Raw genomic sequence first — 15375 nt, forward strand, 5'->3', positions numbered from 1 at the left:
AACCGAGCTGAGTAGGTACTAGTGCAAAAGCGCCATCAGTTTGTTTGGACAGAGTGACTGGAATCTGATATCCTTCTGTTTGAGTTGTTTCTTGACCTCAATGTATTCTCTCTTTTTATTCTGCAGAGCGTTCTTCTTTTTCCAAGCCCCATGAAGGCAGGGGTGGAAAAAGTACAAAAATATTGTACTTAAGTAAAAGTACAAATTTTCTGCTTGAAAATTACTTAAGTAAAAGTATAAAAGTACCTCAACTTAAATATAATAAAGTACCAAAAGTACATGGTGTAAAATGTACTTAAGTACAAAAGTAAAAAGTAAAAAGTACAAAGTACAAAATTCAAAGTACAAAATTATTTTCAAAAGGATTGCAAAGAAATGAAGAATCCAAGAATTTGTTTACAACTCTAAATAATGGTTATATTATTCTGACCCCTTTAGTGTTTGTTTCCATTACCCCATTTTAATTTCTCCCTTTGCTCATCACTGCTGCTGTACCCCATTGGCCCCGCTGACAGGTTCACCCCCAGCCTGTATATGCAGTGACAACATTAAGCAACCCCAGCTGATAAAGGATGAGACTTTTGAACTTTTAAATGCCAAAACCAAGAAGGTGGAATCAAAGAATGGTGCTCATGGACACGCGTGGGCTGCCGCTCGAGGCTGATTTATGGTTCCGCGTTACACCAACGCAGGGCCCGTACCTACGGCGAGGCTCTGCGTCGATTTAACGCGGAACCATAATTCAGGCTTCAGTCCTCCTCGGTACTCGACGCGACGGCGGTTCCTCCGGCCTTCCGGCCCGCCTCTGCGGCGCAACTCTCCCGGGAGCTGCGGCTCCTTCTCGGTATATTCACGCGCCCCCCTTCCTTCCCGTCCGCCTCATGGTTCCGCGTTAAATCGACGCACACCTTATGCCGTAGGCTACGGCGTAGGTGTGCGTCGCCGCGTACCCTACGCCGTAGCTCTGCGCCGGTGTAACGCGGCGCAGAGCTGTGCTGTTCTCACGGCAATAGCCTACATTTTCATTTAATGTAAGACTTTAATTTGTAGCGACTAACGACGTGTCCAATTTTAAATATAGCGGATTAAAAGTACGATTTTTTCCTTGAAAATGTAACGAAGTAAAAGTAAAAGTACAGAAAAATTAAAGTATCAATAAAAGTACAAATTCTCAAAAATCTTACTTAAGTACAATAACGAAGTACTTGTACTTCGTTACTTTACACCACTGCATGAAGGACACTTTTTTTAACTTGAAAACTTGCAAAGTCTGTCGGATTCGTTGGTTTGTTCTGAAGTGACCATTGAGCTCTTTCTATCCCCAGATTGTCTTCAAGTGGCAGTTTTAAAAGCCCTTTAATAAACGGGTCAATAAACTTCAGCATATCTCCACTCTCAGCGTCCTCCGCAACTCTCTTGGCACTTTTCCCGTAGGAATTGGTTACTTTGCAAAAGAAAGGTTAACAGCCTCGCTGAGACAGCATTGAACTAGTTCATGAAAAGTAGCATCTCTAATACTTATCCGGAGTTCCGCTTCTTCAAGTCTATTTTCAAGTTTTTTTAACTGTGTCATTCAGCGTGAACACTTTCTCTTCCAGTCATTCAAATCCACTTCTCATTTCACCACGAAGAGTCTTCATTTCTGACCTAAAACCGACCTGAAATCTGTTTTCAATTCAGCTAGCATTGTCTTCATTTCAGCGAGAGCCGCTCCTGAGTTCTTTTTCTGCCGTTATCCTCGCTCCTGTTGTCTGCTACTTACTTGATTCATATGGGTCGGCTTTTTTTATTTATTTAACTTATCTGCACATATTAACTTCATAGGTACTTATCTGCAAAGAACATGAAATTGTTTGTTTGTTTGATGGCGTGGAAAGCTCGACTATTCCGCCAGGCCTTGCCAATTGACCCGGAAGTCCCATCTGTTAGCTTAGAGAAGGAGGATTATTCCTTAATAATTGGACCTAAACAGTGAAGCTGAAACTCATAATCTGAACAGTTCAAGTTCCATTTCCTGATCTGCAGATCTGAATAAGTTCAAGTTCTTTATTTGCAAATATGTTGCGTTCAGTTCAACGTTCTCACAGAAATGAATGTGTTCAATGAACACGTTCATGCACAATACAGGAAGTTGCATCATCACATAGGCCTACAGACCTGCAGAAGAGAAACAAGTATCTATATCACTGACCAGAGACCAGTGTTGTGCAAGATCCTACTTTTCATGAACTAGTTAGTAAAAAAAAAAGTTTAGTAAAACCTTTCTGTTTAGTAAAGCCTATAGTTAGTGTTTAGTAAACCTCTAGCTGGTGTTGGTAAATCTCTAGGTAGTGTAAACTCTAGTGTGTTAGAGTCAGTAGTCATAGTTGCAGCTATAGAACAAGACTATAATAGTTAGTCTCAAATATAGCTTCGCGGTAGATATGCTGCTATAGGCGTATGCTGCAGGGGGCACCGACATGATCCGCTGGGCGGTGCCTCTCACCCTTCTTCTCCTCTCCTCTTCCCTTCCTCTCTTCTCCATTACCATTTTTATTTATTATAAATATCTCATAGCTATCATTTTTGTCCATCGTTCCTGTAGTTTCTTGTGCCGGCCCCCCTTTTTTCTCTTTTGTGCATGTTTGCAGGCTGGAGCCTCGGGAGCTGCGTTCTGGCATGTGTTCCCGGCCCTCCCCCCCCATCCCCGGTCATCCCGCTGCTGCTTCCACCTGCCTACGTGGATGTCTGCTGTTGCTGCTTCCGCCTGCCTGCACCACCCCCCCCCCCTCTGGTCATCCCGCTGCTGCTTCCACCTGCCTGCTGTGCTGTTGACGTCCCTGACTCCCCCAGTCTGGCCTTCGGCAGGAGGGTCCCCCCTGATGAGCCTGGTCCTGCTCAAGGTTTCTTCCTCCTAAAGGGGAGTTTTTCTTGCCACTGTTTGGCTTTAGGTTTTTCTCGCACTGGGAGTTTTTACCTGCCATTATTTATATAATAATTGCTCGGGGGTTTATGTTTATGTTTATGTTCATGTTCTGGATCTCTGGAAAGCGTCTAGAGACATCTGTTGTATTAGACACTATATAAATAAAATTGAATTGAATTGAATTGAAATAGTTCAAAGTTCAGTTCACATAGTCCACCTGTATTTGTTTTCATGTTTTTTATACATGTTCGGAATGAACAAAAACGAACGAACAAACGAAAGATTCTGTTTCAGATGTTTAGGTCTTCAGATAATCCGTCCGCACACCTAAACTTTGATCTTGAACTCTTGCTGGTTGTGTATTCAGAGGATTTACAGAAGTGTGAGGACGGTGGGTGTTGGTGTGAAGATGTTTTTAGCCAACAAGTGAAAAAGAAAAGGGAACTAATATGTTCATATAGAGAGGAGAAACAGAGAAAAGCATAATTTCCTCCAGCAGAGCCAGCATGACACCACGACTGCAGCTCTTCATCACTTTACTGCTTCACTTTGAAGGTAAAGATCAACTTTATTTCACATGTTTCTGGGCTTTATGTGATTTAAACCAGGGGTGAGTTATCCTGGTCCTCCATTAAGTCTCTAATGGACAGAGGGGGTGTCGTTGGCACAAATTATTCAGATCTTCGAAAAGCCTTTGACACTGTAAATCATAATATCCTTCAGTCTAAATTTGGCCAATTAAATTGAACCAACTGGTTCAAATCATATCTCACTAAACGATCTCAGTGTGTTAAAATACAAAATATAAAATCTACTTTCAAAGATCTTGTAACAGGTGTTCATCAAGGTTCAATCCTGGGACCGATCCTTTCCAGTCTGTACATAAACGATCTACCATCAGTGTGCCGAGGATGTGAGGTCATTATGTTTGCTGATGATACCGTGATGTTTGTAAAGGGTAAAGACCACTCTGAGGCTGCTCAGCTTACAAAGGTCATGGTAAACATTACAAACTGGTTACAAACTGTTATTAGGGCCCGAGCACTGATGGTGTGAAGGCCCTATTGTATCTGTAGGAATTATTTTTTATTTATTTATTTATTTTTTAGGGCCCGAGCACTTGCAGTGCGAAGGCCCTATTGTAATTGCAGGAATTCTTCTTCTTCTTCTTCTTCTTATTGTTCTGACAAAAGGAAGGCCTTTTTGCCCCCCTAAACGTGCCCAAAAAGTCACCAAATTTTGCATGCAAGCCAGGTCTGGCGAAAAATTTGATATTTAATGGTTTGCATTAATGGGCGTGGCCTAACGGCTCAACAGCGCCCCCTAGAAAACTTTGTGCCTCAAGCCCCACAATGCGGTTTGTCGTACATGCACGAAAATCTGTACACACCTGTATCAGTACACAACTTAAAGAAAAGTCTCTGGGCGTCATGTCGAGAAACCGAACAGGAAGTCGGCCATTTTGAATTAATCGCGTCATTTTGGCGAAATTGATGCCTTCCTTCGGCAGTTAATACGGCCCGAACCGTAACGTGCACCCAGGTGTGTTATACATAAAAATGTGCGTCTCCATCCTCCGACACCACGCATTACTTTTCTCTTTCAAAAGCGTTACCGTGGCGACGCTAGACGCCAAAAAGTGCGCCCACCCTTCATCTGATTGGTTCAGATAGAAAAAACTTTGCGCCTCAAGCCCCACAATACGGTTTGACGTACATGAACGGAAATCGGTACACACCTGTATCATGTCGCAACTAAAAGAAAAGTCTCTTGGCGCCATGGCCGAAACCGAACAGGAAGTCGGCCATTTTGAACATTCTGAATTAATCGCGTAATTTTGGAGCAATATATGCCATTCCTTCGAGAATTAATACGGCCCGAACCGTATCGTGAACCCAGATGTGTTATACATCAAAATGTGCGTCTCTATCCTGCGACTACACGCATTACTTTTCTCTTTCAAAAGTGTTACCGTGGCGACGCTAGACGCCAAAAGGCGCGGCCCCCCTTCATCTGATTGGTCGATATTTGATAGTTCCCCAAAAGTCACCATATTTTGCATGCAAGGCAGGCCTGGCGATAAATGTGATGTTTCATGGTTTGGATTAATGGGCGTGGCAAAATGGCTCAACAGCGCCCCCTGGAAAACTTTGTGCCTCAAGCCCCACAATACGGTTTGACGTACATGCACGAAAATCGCTACACACCTGTATCATGGCACAACTTAAAGAAAAGTCTCTTGGAGCCATGGCCGAAACCGAACAGGAAGTCGGCCATTTTGAAATCTGATTGGTCCATATTTGATAGTTCTCCAAAAGTCACCAAATTTTGCATGCAAGCCAGGCTTGGCGATAAATTTGATATTTCATGGTTTGCATTAATGGGCGTGGCCTAACGGTTCAACAGCGCCCCCTAGAATACTTTTCTCTGCCATAACTTTTGAATGGTTTGACATAGGAAGTTGTGGGTGGTGTCATGGGATTCTGTAATGAGTCCTTACGCTTCGTTGGCCTTAATTAGCCCCGCCCCTTCTTCTGATTGGTTGTCCCTTTTTTCTGCTATATCTTTTGAATGTTTTGACATAGGAAGTCGTGGGTGGTGTCATTTCTGATATGCTTATGGGGGCGGTGGCCGTGAGTGCGAGGGCCCGTTCATCGCTGCTTGCAGCTTTAATTTATTATTATTGTTCTGACGAAAGGAGTGCCTTTTTTCCCCCTAAACGTGCCCCAAAAGTCACCAAATGTTGCACCAAGCCAGGCCTGGTGATAAAATTTGATATTTAATGGTTTGCATTAATGGGCGTGGCCTAATGGCTCAACAGAGCCCCCTAGAAAACTTCGTGCCTCAAGCCCCACAATACGGTTTGACGTACATGCACGAAAATCGGTACACACCTGTATCATGTCACAACTTAAAGAAAAGTCTCCTGGGGCCATGGCCCAAACTGAACAGGAAGTCAGCCATTTTGAATTAAACCTGTAATTTTGGCGCAATCCATGCCATTTCTTCAGCCGCTACCGAGCCCGAACCGTAACGTGCACCCAGGTGTGTTATACATCAAAATGTGCGTCTCCATCCTTAGCCCCGCCCCTTCTTCGGATTGGTTGTCCCTATTTTCTGCTATAACTTTTGAATAGTTTGACATAGAGAGTCGTGGGTGGTGTCATTGGACTCGGTATTGAGTCATTGACTTTCATTGACCTGAATTAGCCCCGCTCCTTGTTCTGATTGGTTGTCCCTATTTTCTGTTATAACATTTTAATGGTTTAATGGCTGAGGGTGTGAACTTCACACCCCAGCTCACTGATTTCAGTCCGTGAACAAAAACAGAACCTGGTTATTCACCTACATGTCTCTGCACAAACAGGCTGTTTTATACAATCATTTCAGCTAAAATTATATTTTTTACACTGAAGTGAAAGAAAGAAAATAAGTCAGAAGAAATAACTTTACATATTCATCTTCTTTTAAAAGGGGATTTGACTGATTTCAGTATTTTACCGAGAACAAAAGTTATTTTATTCTTCTGTTTTTTTGAAAAAGGTTCAAAGTCGAGGCAGAAGAGAAAGGTTTGCTTCCTCTTTTCATGTTTCCATGAAACCAAATATATCATTGCATTAAAATAAGCTGTGTCATGTTAAGTTTGTTTTAATGATGAACACTTGCACATATGACGGTGGAGCTCGGCCCGGGTCCTGCAGAGCTGCTGTCCTGCAGGTTTGACATCTTTCCCTGATTCAGCAAAACCCTGAGGGCGTCCAAATAGTGCAACAGACCTGCTTGTGTCTCCCCTGATACATGGACATGTATACTGAAGAAAAATTAAAATTATTCTATCAAGTCAAGGTTACTGAATGTTTCTTCTGTGCTGACAAACTAAATATCTTTCTTGGGTCAGGTTGATGTGTGAAGTGTAAAACTTTTCTGTGTTTTTTCTCTGCAACAGGAATCAGTGGTGAATACCTTCACAGAGCTGGAGATGACTTCGTCTTAACGAATGACATCAAATCTTCATATTACCAATGTTCTAATGTTAAATGGTTTCATCAAGGCATCGCTCTTAATGGAGATACTATATATAAGACGGCACCTGGAGCTGACAGGATGAGTTTGAGCAGTAACTGCTCTCTGACCATCAAAAACATCACTGCTGAAGATGCTGGTCATTACTATTGTAGGAATATTGATGATGTGGTCATGAATGAGGTTGCTTTCTTCAGCACACGTGTGTATCTGAGTGTTTTAACAGGTGAGTGTTTTGACTTAATAACATCCAGACTATCAGTTTGAATCCTCCTCATCAACTCTGTTAAAAGCTTGTGTGGATTTGTCAGTGACATGAACGTCTGGTCTTTTTGGGATCCTCCTCTTTTTTTTTTTTTTTGGGGTGGTGGGGGGATGGGGGGTGGGGGGTGACATCCACTGCCAATCCAGGAAGCAGGAACACACGGAAGCAGACGTCAAGAACTGTAAATCTGCAACAAAAACCACACGAAACACAAAACCAACACGGAGCCGACCAACACACAAGCAGCAATCGACCCAAATCTCGAGATCCAATCACAATCTGAGCTAAGCTACCGCTAACTAACCCCAAAAAATACAGAGCAAGCATGCAAGTGAACAAGCCAGTGTGTATGTCTATGTCTATGTGTGTGTGTGTGTGTGTGTGTGTGTGTGTACATGTCTTTGTGGCTATTTGTGTGTGTGTATGTATATGTTTGTGTGGCTGTGTATGTGTATGTATACGTATGAGACTGAGTGGCTATATGTGTGTGAATGTGTGTGTGTGTGTATGAACGTGAATATGTATGTGTGGCTAAATGTAACTGTGTGTGTGTATGCATATGCGTGGCTATGTGTGTGTGTATGTGTGCATGCGTGAATGTATGAATATGTATACGTGTACGTGAGTGTGTATATGTCTATGTGTGTGTGTGTGTGTGTGTGTGTGTGTGTGTGTGTGTGTGTGTGTGTGTGTAATAAACCAAACAAAGCTCTACCTGAAGTGTATCTATAGTGGGGGAGGGGGGGGAGCAACCCCGCCACCCGCGAGACCAGAGGCCGACACGGAAGAGCCCGGAACCCAGGCCACCGGCAACCCCACAGAGGGGAGAAGCAGGAGGGAGGCAACCCACCGCCTGCGAGGCCCCCCCCCCCGGCGGAGCCCCCGCGACACGGGAAGAAGCAGCGGCGGACCGTGTCCCAGGCAATCCCCGGCCACCCGGTCCGGGCTGGACACGGGGCCAGGAGGCCCTCACCCTCCAGGCCAACGACCCCCACCCAGCAGGGGGCCAGCCTGCCCGGAGAGACAGGGCCACCGCGGACGCGGGCAGGGGCACCAGAGGGGCGCCCCGCCGTGGAGGCAGCGGGGGGGGACCGGAGATGGGCCCGGAGAGAGGGAACCCCCCAACAGGGCAACACCCGTGCAGGCCCGACAACGGAGGGCCCCAGACCCAGGCATCCCATTCATTCATCCATTCACCTATCCGATATCTATACTAATAATAATTTGATATACTATACACAATAATAATAATATTAATATTAATATTAATATTAATATTTATTATTATTAATAATAATATGATATAATATTGATTGATATGATTTGGGATCCTCCCCAACATGACGGATTCTCTCAGAGGAACTTGACCACAAACACCTGACGTTTATTTACACGTTGAAATATTTGACATCAGACAATCAGTCAGTAAAACTGGATCAGTAAATGAGGAGTTTCTCTTTTTCAAGATGGTGAAATAACAGTTATTTGTCTCCTTCCAGTCTCTCCATCTCCACCAGATGTGGATCCAGGAAGGGATGGAAACATGACATTACACTGTTCTCTGGTGAGAGACGGTTACTATTGGTTTCGCTGTGATCAGAACAGCATCATCTGGGTGGATGAGACAGGAAGTGTGCTGCCTGGTGAAGGGGATCGGTTTGAGTCTGGAGGAAAGAACAACTGTGTTTCTGATCTGATGGTGAAACTGCAGAGAGGCTCCAAGAGAAGCTTCACCTGCCAGTTTGTTGAATTAGGCAAAGTGATGATAGATGCTGAATACACGCTGGACTTTACAGGTAAGACCCTGAAATCATGAAGACAATAAAAACTGGATGTCATCATTCAGACTTTACACTTTTAATTAGTAAAAGTGTTAATATTGACTTTCTGATCATTTTGTTGAATCCTTTGATTCCAGATTATACCGGATTGATTATTGGATGGGTGGTCGGGGGGCTGATGGTGGTTCTGGTCAGCATCGTTATGTTTCTCATCATTTACAGGAAGAAAAAAGGTAAAAGGAACAATCCCAAAAATCCAAGAGGTGTGTTTGACCTGCCTGTCAGGCTGTTATTTAGTTATTTAGTTAGAAAATAGACTTGAAGAGAAGACGTCACAGCTGCACATGTAGAGAAAAGTGGAAGTAGAAACTATTTCTTCCTTCCAGTGTCACTGGAAATGTAACATAAGTAACTTATTCATGGATAAGTTAATCAGAAGTTATATTATTATTAATAATATTGACAGAATAAAGATAATAAATGTTTTATCTTGTCAACTAACTCTAAGGGCCAAATCCACAAAGAATAGATTGCACCTGCAAATAGCGCTGTGAATTGCGCGGCATTTGCGCCCGCAATTTGCCCCGCTTTAAGGTCCTATTCACAAAAGATTTTGCTGTTATGATATACCGGCGCAAACACGCCCATAAAGTTTTGCAGCTGAGTGCAATTTTCCCTTGTCTGAGTAAGTGAGCGGAGCTGTTTCCAGTGTTCTTTTTCAGCACACAGATTGTTCCATAATGAAAACTGCAGAGAGCACAACAGCCTCAACTTTCACGTATTTGTACTTCTCTAGTATTTCGCATGTATGACATAAGCTAATGAAATGTCAAATGTTAAGAGGCTGTGCGCATTTACGCACAAGGCACAGCACCAGTAACTTCATTAACACTGGATCGGGATCAGATCAGGATCTGACGGTAATTCATGTTCTGTGTTTTGCTACACACACCTACAGGTCAGCTGTTAAACACACACATTCTAGATTTATATGTTTATATGGTGGAATTGTTTGTAATAAAGCAGCCCCTTATGTAGCCTATGGATGAATCCTGAGCTCCATCCTGTTATTTATATTTTTAAATCCGAGATAAGTCCACAACCCCATTTGATCTGATTGTCTACAGTCATGTCTGACTATAGATTTCACCCTTAATATCATTCAGTATCACACAGGCTTGAATGACATTGAAGAGAGAGAGAAACAGAGACAGACGGGGAGTGAGGAGTGAGTTTGCAGTTAATACACGCTTCGAAAAGACGGTATTTGCTCCACTATTTTTGCGTGTGGCAAATAGCGCTGGCCTTTGTGAATTAGACGGTTTTTGCAATGAGGCTTATTTGCATAGAAAGGGGGCAATTTTGCGCCGAATGTATGAATATTACCTACTGTATTTTCTGGACTATAAGCTGCTACTTTTTTCATGGTTTTGATCCATGCGCCTTATACAAAGGTGCAGCTATTCTGTGGATTTTTCTTCCACCGCTAGGGGGAGTGCTAACCGGAATTAGAATCCAAACTAAGACAAAATAAATGCAAAGAAGAATACACTACTTCTTCTTTAGCAGATAGAAGTAGGTAGAAGGAGATTTCAAACAGATAAATGGATAAATAAATAAATAGCGGTTGTTTTCTCTTGGTTCTGTCCCGGTTTAATCAGCAAAGTGCCGTGTTAAAAGACACTGTTAGGAATGATCTATTTAGGTACAAACATGTACATCATTTACAGTTCAAAATCCTTCTGTACATGTAGTAAATATCTAATCTAACAACAGAAATATCTGCGGCTGAAATATCTTTTTTTTAAATAGAGCGGATGAGGCTTATATACAGGTGCGGCTTATAGTCCAGAAAATACGGTAATTTACATGCATGCCAATGGCACAGACGCACCATGACACTATTTGCTTGGCAGCGCAGTTTGTGGTGCAATTTGCCCTTTGCAGGTGTTTTGTGAATTAGACGCTCTCCTTTTGTCTCATTTGCACCGGTTTAGCAGCCGCAAAAGCCGCCCAATCCTTTTGTGGATTTGGGCCTAAGAATTTAAGAATTCAATATTTTATGTTCCAGATCTTCATTTGTCATGTTTCCTGTTTGTTCATTTCCATCATCATTTGCTGCTGATTATTCTTGGTTTTCTATTAATAAACATAAACACCAGAGACAACCATCATTGTTGTCTTAGTTGACTAAAAGGACGTTAAATAAACATTTATAGCTTCTAACTTCCATAAATGTTCTTAATGGATGATTTTCTGGTTTACATCCAGATATTGATATTAAAAGAGTTTATAATTGTAGATCAATTTCACAGGAACCATTAAGAACGGTCCATTATCTTGTAAATATGATCTTTATCTCCCTCTGGTGGTGAAAAACATGAATTACAAGAACATTGTACGTTTCTACAGCTGAACGGGGATGAAGATGATGTGGTGAACTATGGAGACGATGAAGACCTGCCTACTTCAGTCCGATCCACAGATCAATAAATCAGCTGTGTGTGATGGAAACATTAGCGTTAGCCTGGGTACAGAGCAGCAGACGGATGTTTGGTCTCTGAAAGTTCAGCTTTGTTTATGACAATCCTAGTGTTTAGTCTTCATTTTGTGATCATCAAATATACTCTGCAGCTTTTCCTCGGCGTCACTCCTGCTTCGAGGTGCCTGATGGATGTTTGACCCGCTAGCATGCTAACGATGTATTAAATCTCCTGAACTGGGATCATCTCTCACGTCTTTATTCCTGATAGTCTCATGCATATATTAATCATGTTTGTAAAATAGCATTTCAGTTAAATATTTAGCCACTAGGGGGCACATCTTGGTTTTTCTTTATTGACTGTGAGTGATTGTAGAGCTGAGCGGGCAGCGGATCACATCCATCCTTTTTTGGGGAATCAGTTAATGAAAGCATTGTCTGTCAGTATGGTTTTAAGATACATATATTATATTATTAGGGCCCGAGCACCTTTCTTTCTTTCTTTCTTTCTTTCTTTCTTTCTTTCTTTCTTTCTTTCTTTCTTTCTTTCTTTCTTTCTTTCTTTCTTTCTTTCTTTCTTTCTTTCTTTCTTTCTTTCTTTCTTTCTTTCTTTCTTTCTTTCTTTCTTTCTTTCTTTCTTCTGACGAAAGGAGGGCCTTTTTGCCCCCCTAAACGTGCCCAAAAAGTCACCAAATTTTGCATGCAAGACTGGCCTGGCGAAAAATTTGATATTTAATGGTTTGCATTAATGGGCGTGGCAAAATGGCTCAACAGCGCCCCCTAGAAAACTTTGTGCCTCAAGCCCCACAGTACGGTTTTACGTACATGCACGAAAATCGGTACACACCTGTATCATGGCACAACTTAAACAAAAGTCTCTTGGCGCCATGGCCCAAACCAAACAGGAAGTCACCCATTTTGAATTAATTGTGTCATTTTGGCAAAATTTATGCCATTCCTTCGGCAGTTAATACGGCCCGAACCGTAACGTGCACCCAGGTGTGTTATACATCAAAATGTGCGTCTCCATCCTGCGACGACGCGCATTACTTTTCTCTTTCTCTTTACAAAAAGCGCGCCCACCCTTCATCTAATTGGTTCAGACAGAAAAAACTTTGCGCCTCAAGCCCCACAATACGGTTTGACGTACATGAACGAAAATTGGTACACTCCTGTATCATGTCACAACTTAAAGAAAAGTCTCTTGGCGCCATGGCCGAAACCGAACAGGAAGTTGGCCATTTTGAACATTCTGAATTTATCGCGTAATTTTGGAGCAATTTATGCCATTCCTTCGAAAATTAGCCCCGCCCCTTCTTCTGATTGGTTGTCCCTATTTTCTGCCAAAACTTTTGAATGGTTTGACATAGAGATTTGTGGGTGGTGTCATCGGACGCTGTATTGAGTCCTTGACCTTCATTGGCCTGAATTAGTCCCGCCCCTTCTTCTGATTGGTTGGCCCTATTTTCTGCTATAACTTTTGAATGGTTTGACATAGGAAGTCGTGGGTGGTGTTTATTTCTGATATGCTTATGGGGGATGGTGGCCATGAGTGCGAGGGCCCGTTCATCGCTGCTTGCAGCTTTAATTGAAGTTACAATTGCTTTAATCTGAGCTTGTATTTTTTTTTTCATGCTGCTTATCAGTTAGTAGTTCAATCAACTAAAATAATTTGTAGTGCTCTGTCAGCAATATTGCAGCTTTATATTTGTAACATCACGTGCTTTATACCTTTAAGGTACCGTGAAATATGTTTTATCCAATAAGTGTTCATTGTTGTATTCTTTGTATTTCAGTTTTACCCAATTCATATGCTGTACACAATAAAGCCATCAGTATTCTCTGCAGTGTGTGGAAGGAGTTATCTGTCCGCCTAGTTGAGGAAGGGGGTGTTACGGGGTGAGGTTTTGAACCCAAATGCAGCACACGGAGCACACGGTGGTAGTTTGTCTGGTTTCTTTTATTACCCTCAACGGGGACGAAGAGCAGGCAGGAATGCAAGACGAGGACCAGGCAGCAATCGGTGTCAAGTTCGGAAGACAAGGTCAGGCAACGGAGAGCAGGAGACAAGGCAGGGTCCACGAACAGGCAGGGTCCACGAACAGGCAGGGTCCACGAACAGGCAGGGTCCGGGAACAGACAGGGTCCACAAACAGGCAGGGTCCGGGAACAGGCAGGGTCCGGGAACAGGCAGGGTCCGGGAACAGGCAGGGTCCACGGAGAGGCAGGGTCCAGGAACAGGCAGGGTCCGGGAACAGGCAGGGTCTAGGAACAGGCAGGGTCCAGGAACAGGCATGGTCCGGGAACAGGCACGGTCCACAAACAGGCAGGGTCCAGGAACAGGCAGGGTCCGGGAACAGGCAGGGTCCGGGAACAGACAGGGTCCGGGAACAGGCAGGGTCCACGAAGAGGCAGGGTCCACAAACAGGCAGGGTCCAGGAACAGGCAGGGTCCGGGAACAGGCAGGGTCCACGAAGAGGCAGGGTCCAGGAACAGGCAGGATCCACGAAGAGGCAGGGTCCAGGAACAGGCAGGGTCCAGGAACAGGCAGGGTCCAGGAACAGGCAGGGTCCGGGAACAGGCCAGCACACAGTCAAAGTTCAGGGGACCGTCCTCGGGGCCGGGCAGAACAGCCTGACGGGTCAGGGGGTCGTCCTCGGGGCCGGGCAGATCCGCCAGACGGGTCGGGGGTCGTCCTTGGGGTCTGGCACAACAGCCTGATGGGTCAGGGGTCGTCCTTGGGGCATGGCAGAACGGCCTGACGGGTGAGGGGGCCGTCCTTGGGACTGAGCGGATGGGAAGAATCTGAGGAGCCGGTTTCGGGGGACTAAGAATCCGAGGGGCCGGCTTCGGGGGACTAAGGGCCAATCCCAATGTTCACCCTACTTTCTACCTACTAGCCCTCACCCACTACCACTTCACTCTCAAAATGAATCCACAAGGGATAGGGCTTTTTTATCTTCCCTAGGGATTGGGACACCACTTGCTACGTCACTGCGTGGTTACTTTCGGGTACGTAAGTGACTGCGTAGTTATGTTTGCACAAACGTTGTTAGGTTAATCAACTTTTTTGAATTAGTTTTGTCCTTATGAAAAACAGAATCAAGTCAGAGAGCTGACTGTTTCCACGTGCTATCACATGCAGATCACAGGCCACTTCCTGAGTGTTGTCAGGGGGGGTCGACTGACAGCTGCCTCATTGTCTTTAAAGGTTAGCTAAGGGTTAGTTGACCATCTGATGACACAAGACCTCCTTGACCATTTGAGTTTTTAAAGGGATGTCTGTTGGCTCTGCATACCACAGATAGTTACTCTTTAACTGAAAAGTCATAGGTGTGACCATTTTTAACCATCCTCTGATACCATGTCTGTTTCTCCATCTGTTTCCTGTTCATGTTCATTGTCCATTCACTGTTCCTTATATGGTCATGTTCCTCTCCCCCTTTTGCTCAATAAAAGCGCCAAGCTGCGAGGAAAATTTTGGGAGAAGAGCTGACGAGTTGTTGAATGAGAGCCGTGTTGCTTGCAGCTCCTCAGACTTCTCCCCAAAGCTTCTGCAGTAGCGCATTTAAAGATCTTTCCACAGTCTCTTGTGTTTTCCTCGTAAATAATTTATGTACGTTGATTTGAGGACCTTAACAACGTCACACCATATCAGGAAGCCGAGAGCTAAAAGCAAGCTAAAAGCTGTTTACTTTCCGCTGTAGCGCTGTTAATATGCCACTTTATTAAGTTTTAATATTTTTTCAGGCTTAAAAGTAACCGTTAAGATCGCCAACCTGGGCTCAGTTTATCCAAAAAACGCCTGTTAAGAAATTTGCTCCGAGGTTTTCAGGATGAGAAGAGCCGCTGGCTCGGGAGCTGATTTATGGTTCTGCGTTAAATCGACGTAGAGCCTCCAGCATAGGTTACACAGCGA

The 15375-nt window shown here is 43.8% G+C and overlaps 1 protein-coding gene across 2 annotated transcripts; it reads left to right on the forward strand.

Moving 5' to 3' along the window:
* Positions 1 to 3227: 3227 nt before the first annotated feature.
* LOC133446722 (uncharacterized) lies at positions 3228 to 11942 on the forward strand. 2 transcript variants are annotated; one of them, XM_061724735.1, is made up of 5 exons: positions 3228 to 3460; positions 6852 to 7154; positions 8693 to 8989; positions 9112 to 9237; positions 11387 to 11942. In XM_061724735.1, exons 1-5 carry the CDS (start codon positions 3412 to 3414, stop codon positions 11398 to 11400), a joined length of 789 nt encoding a protein of 262 aa, XP_061580719.1. In that variant the 5' UTR covers positions 3228 to 3411; the 3' UTR covers positions 11401 to 11942. The 2 variants fall into 2 exon arrangements, with proteins under 2 accessions (XP_061580719.1, XP_061580720.1); XM_061724736.1 differs by having other exon boundaries at positions 3231 to 3460; positions 9112 to 9207.
* The last annotated feature ends 3433 nt before the right edge of the window (positions 11943 to 15375 follow it).

The sequence above is a fragment of the Cololabis saira genome, chromosome 7, assembly GCF_033807715.1.
Source record: "Cololabis saira isolate AMF1-May2022 chromosome 7, fColSai1.1, whole genome shotgun sequence".
NCBI classification, from domain to species: Eukaryota; Metazoa; Chordata; class Actinopteri; order Beloniformes; family Belonidae; genus Cololabis; species Cololabis saira.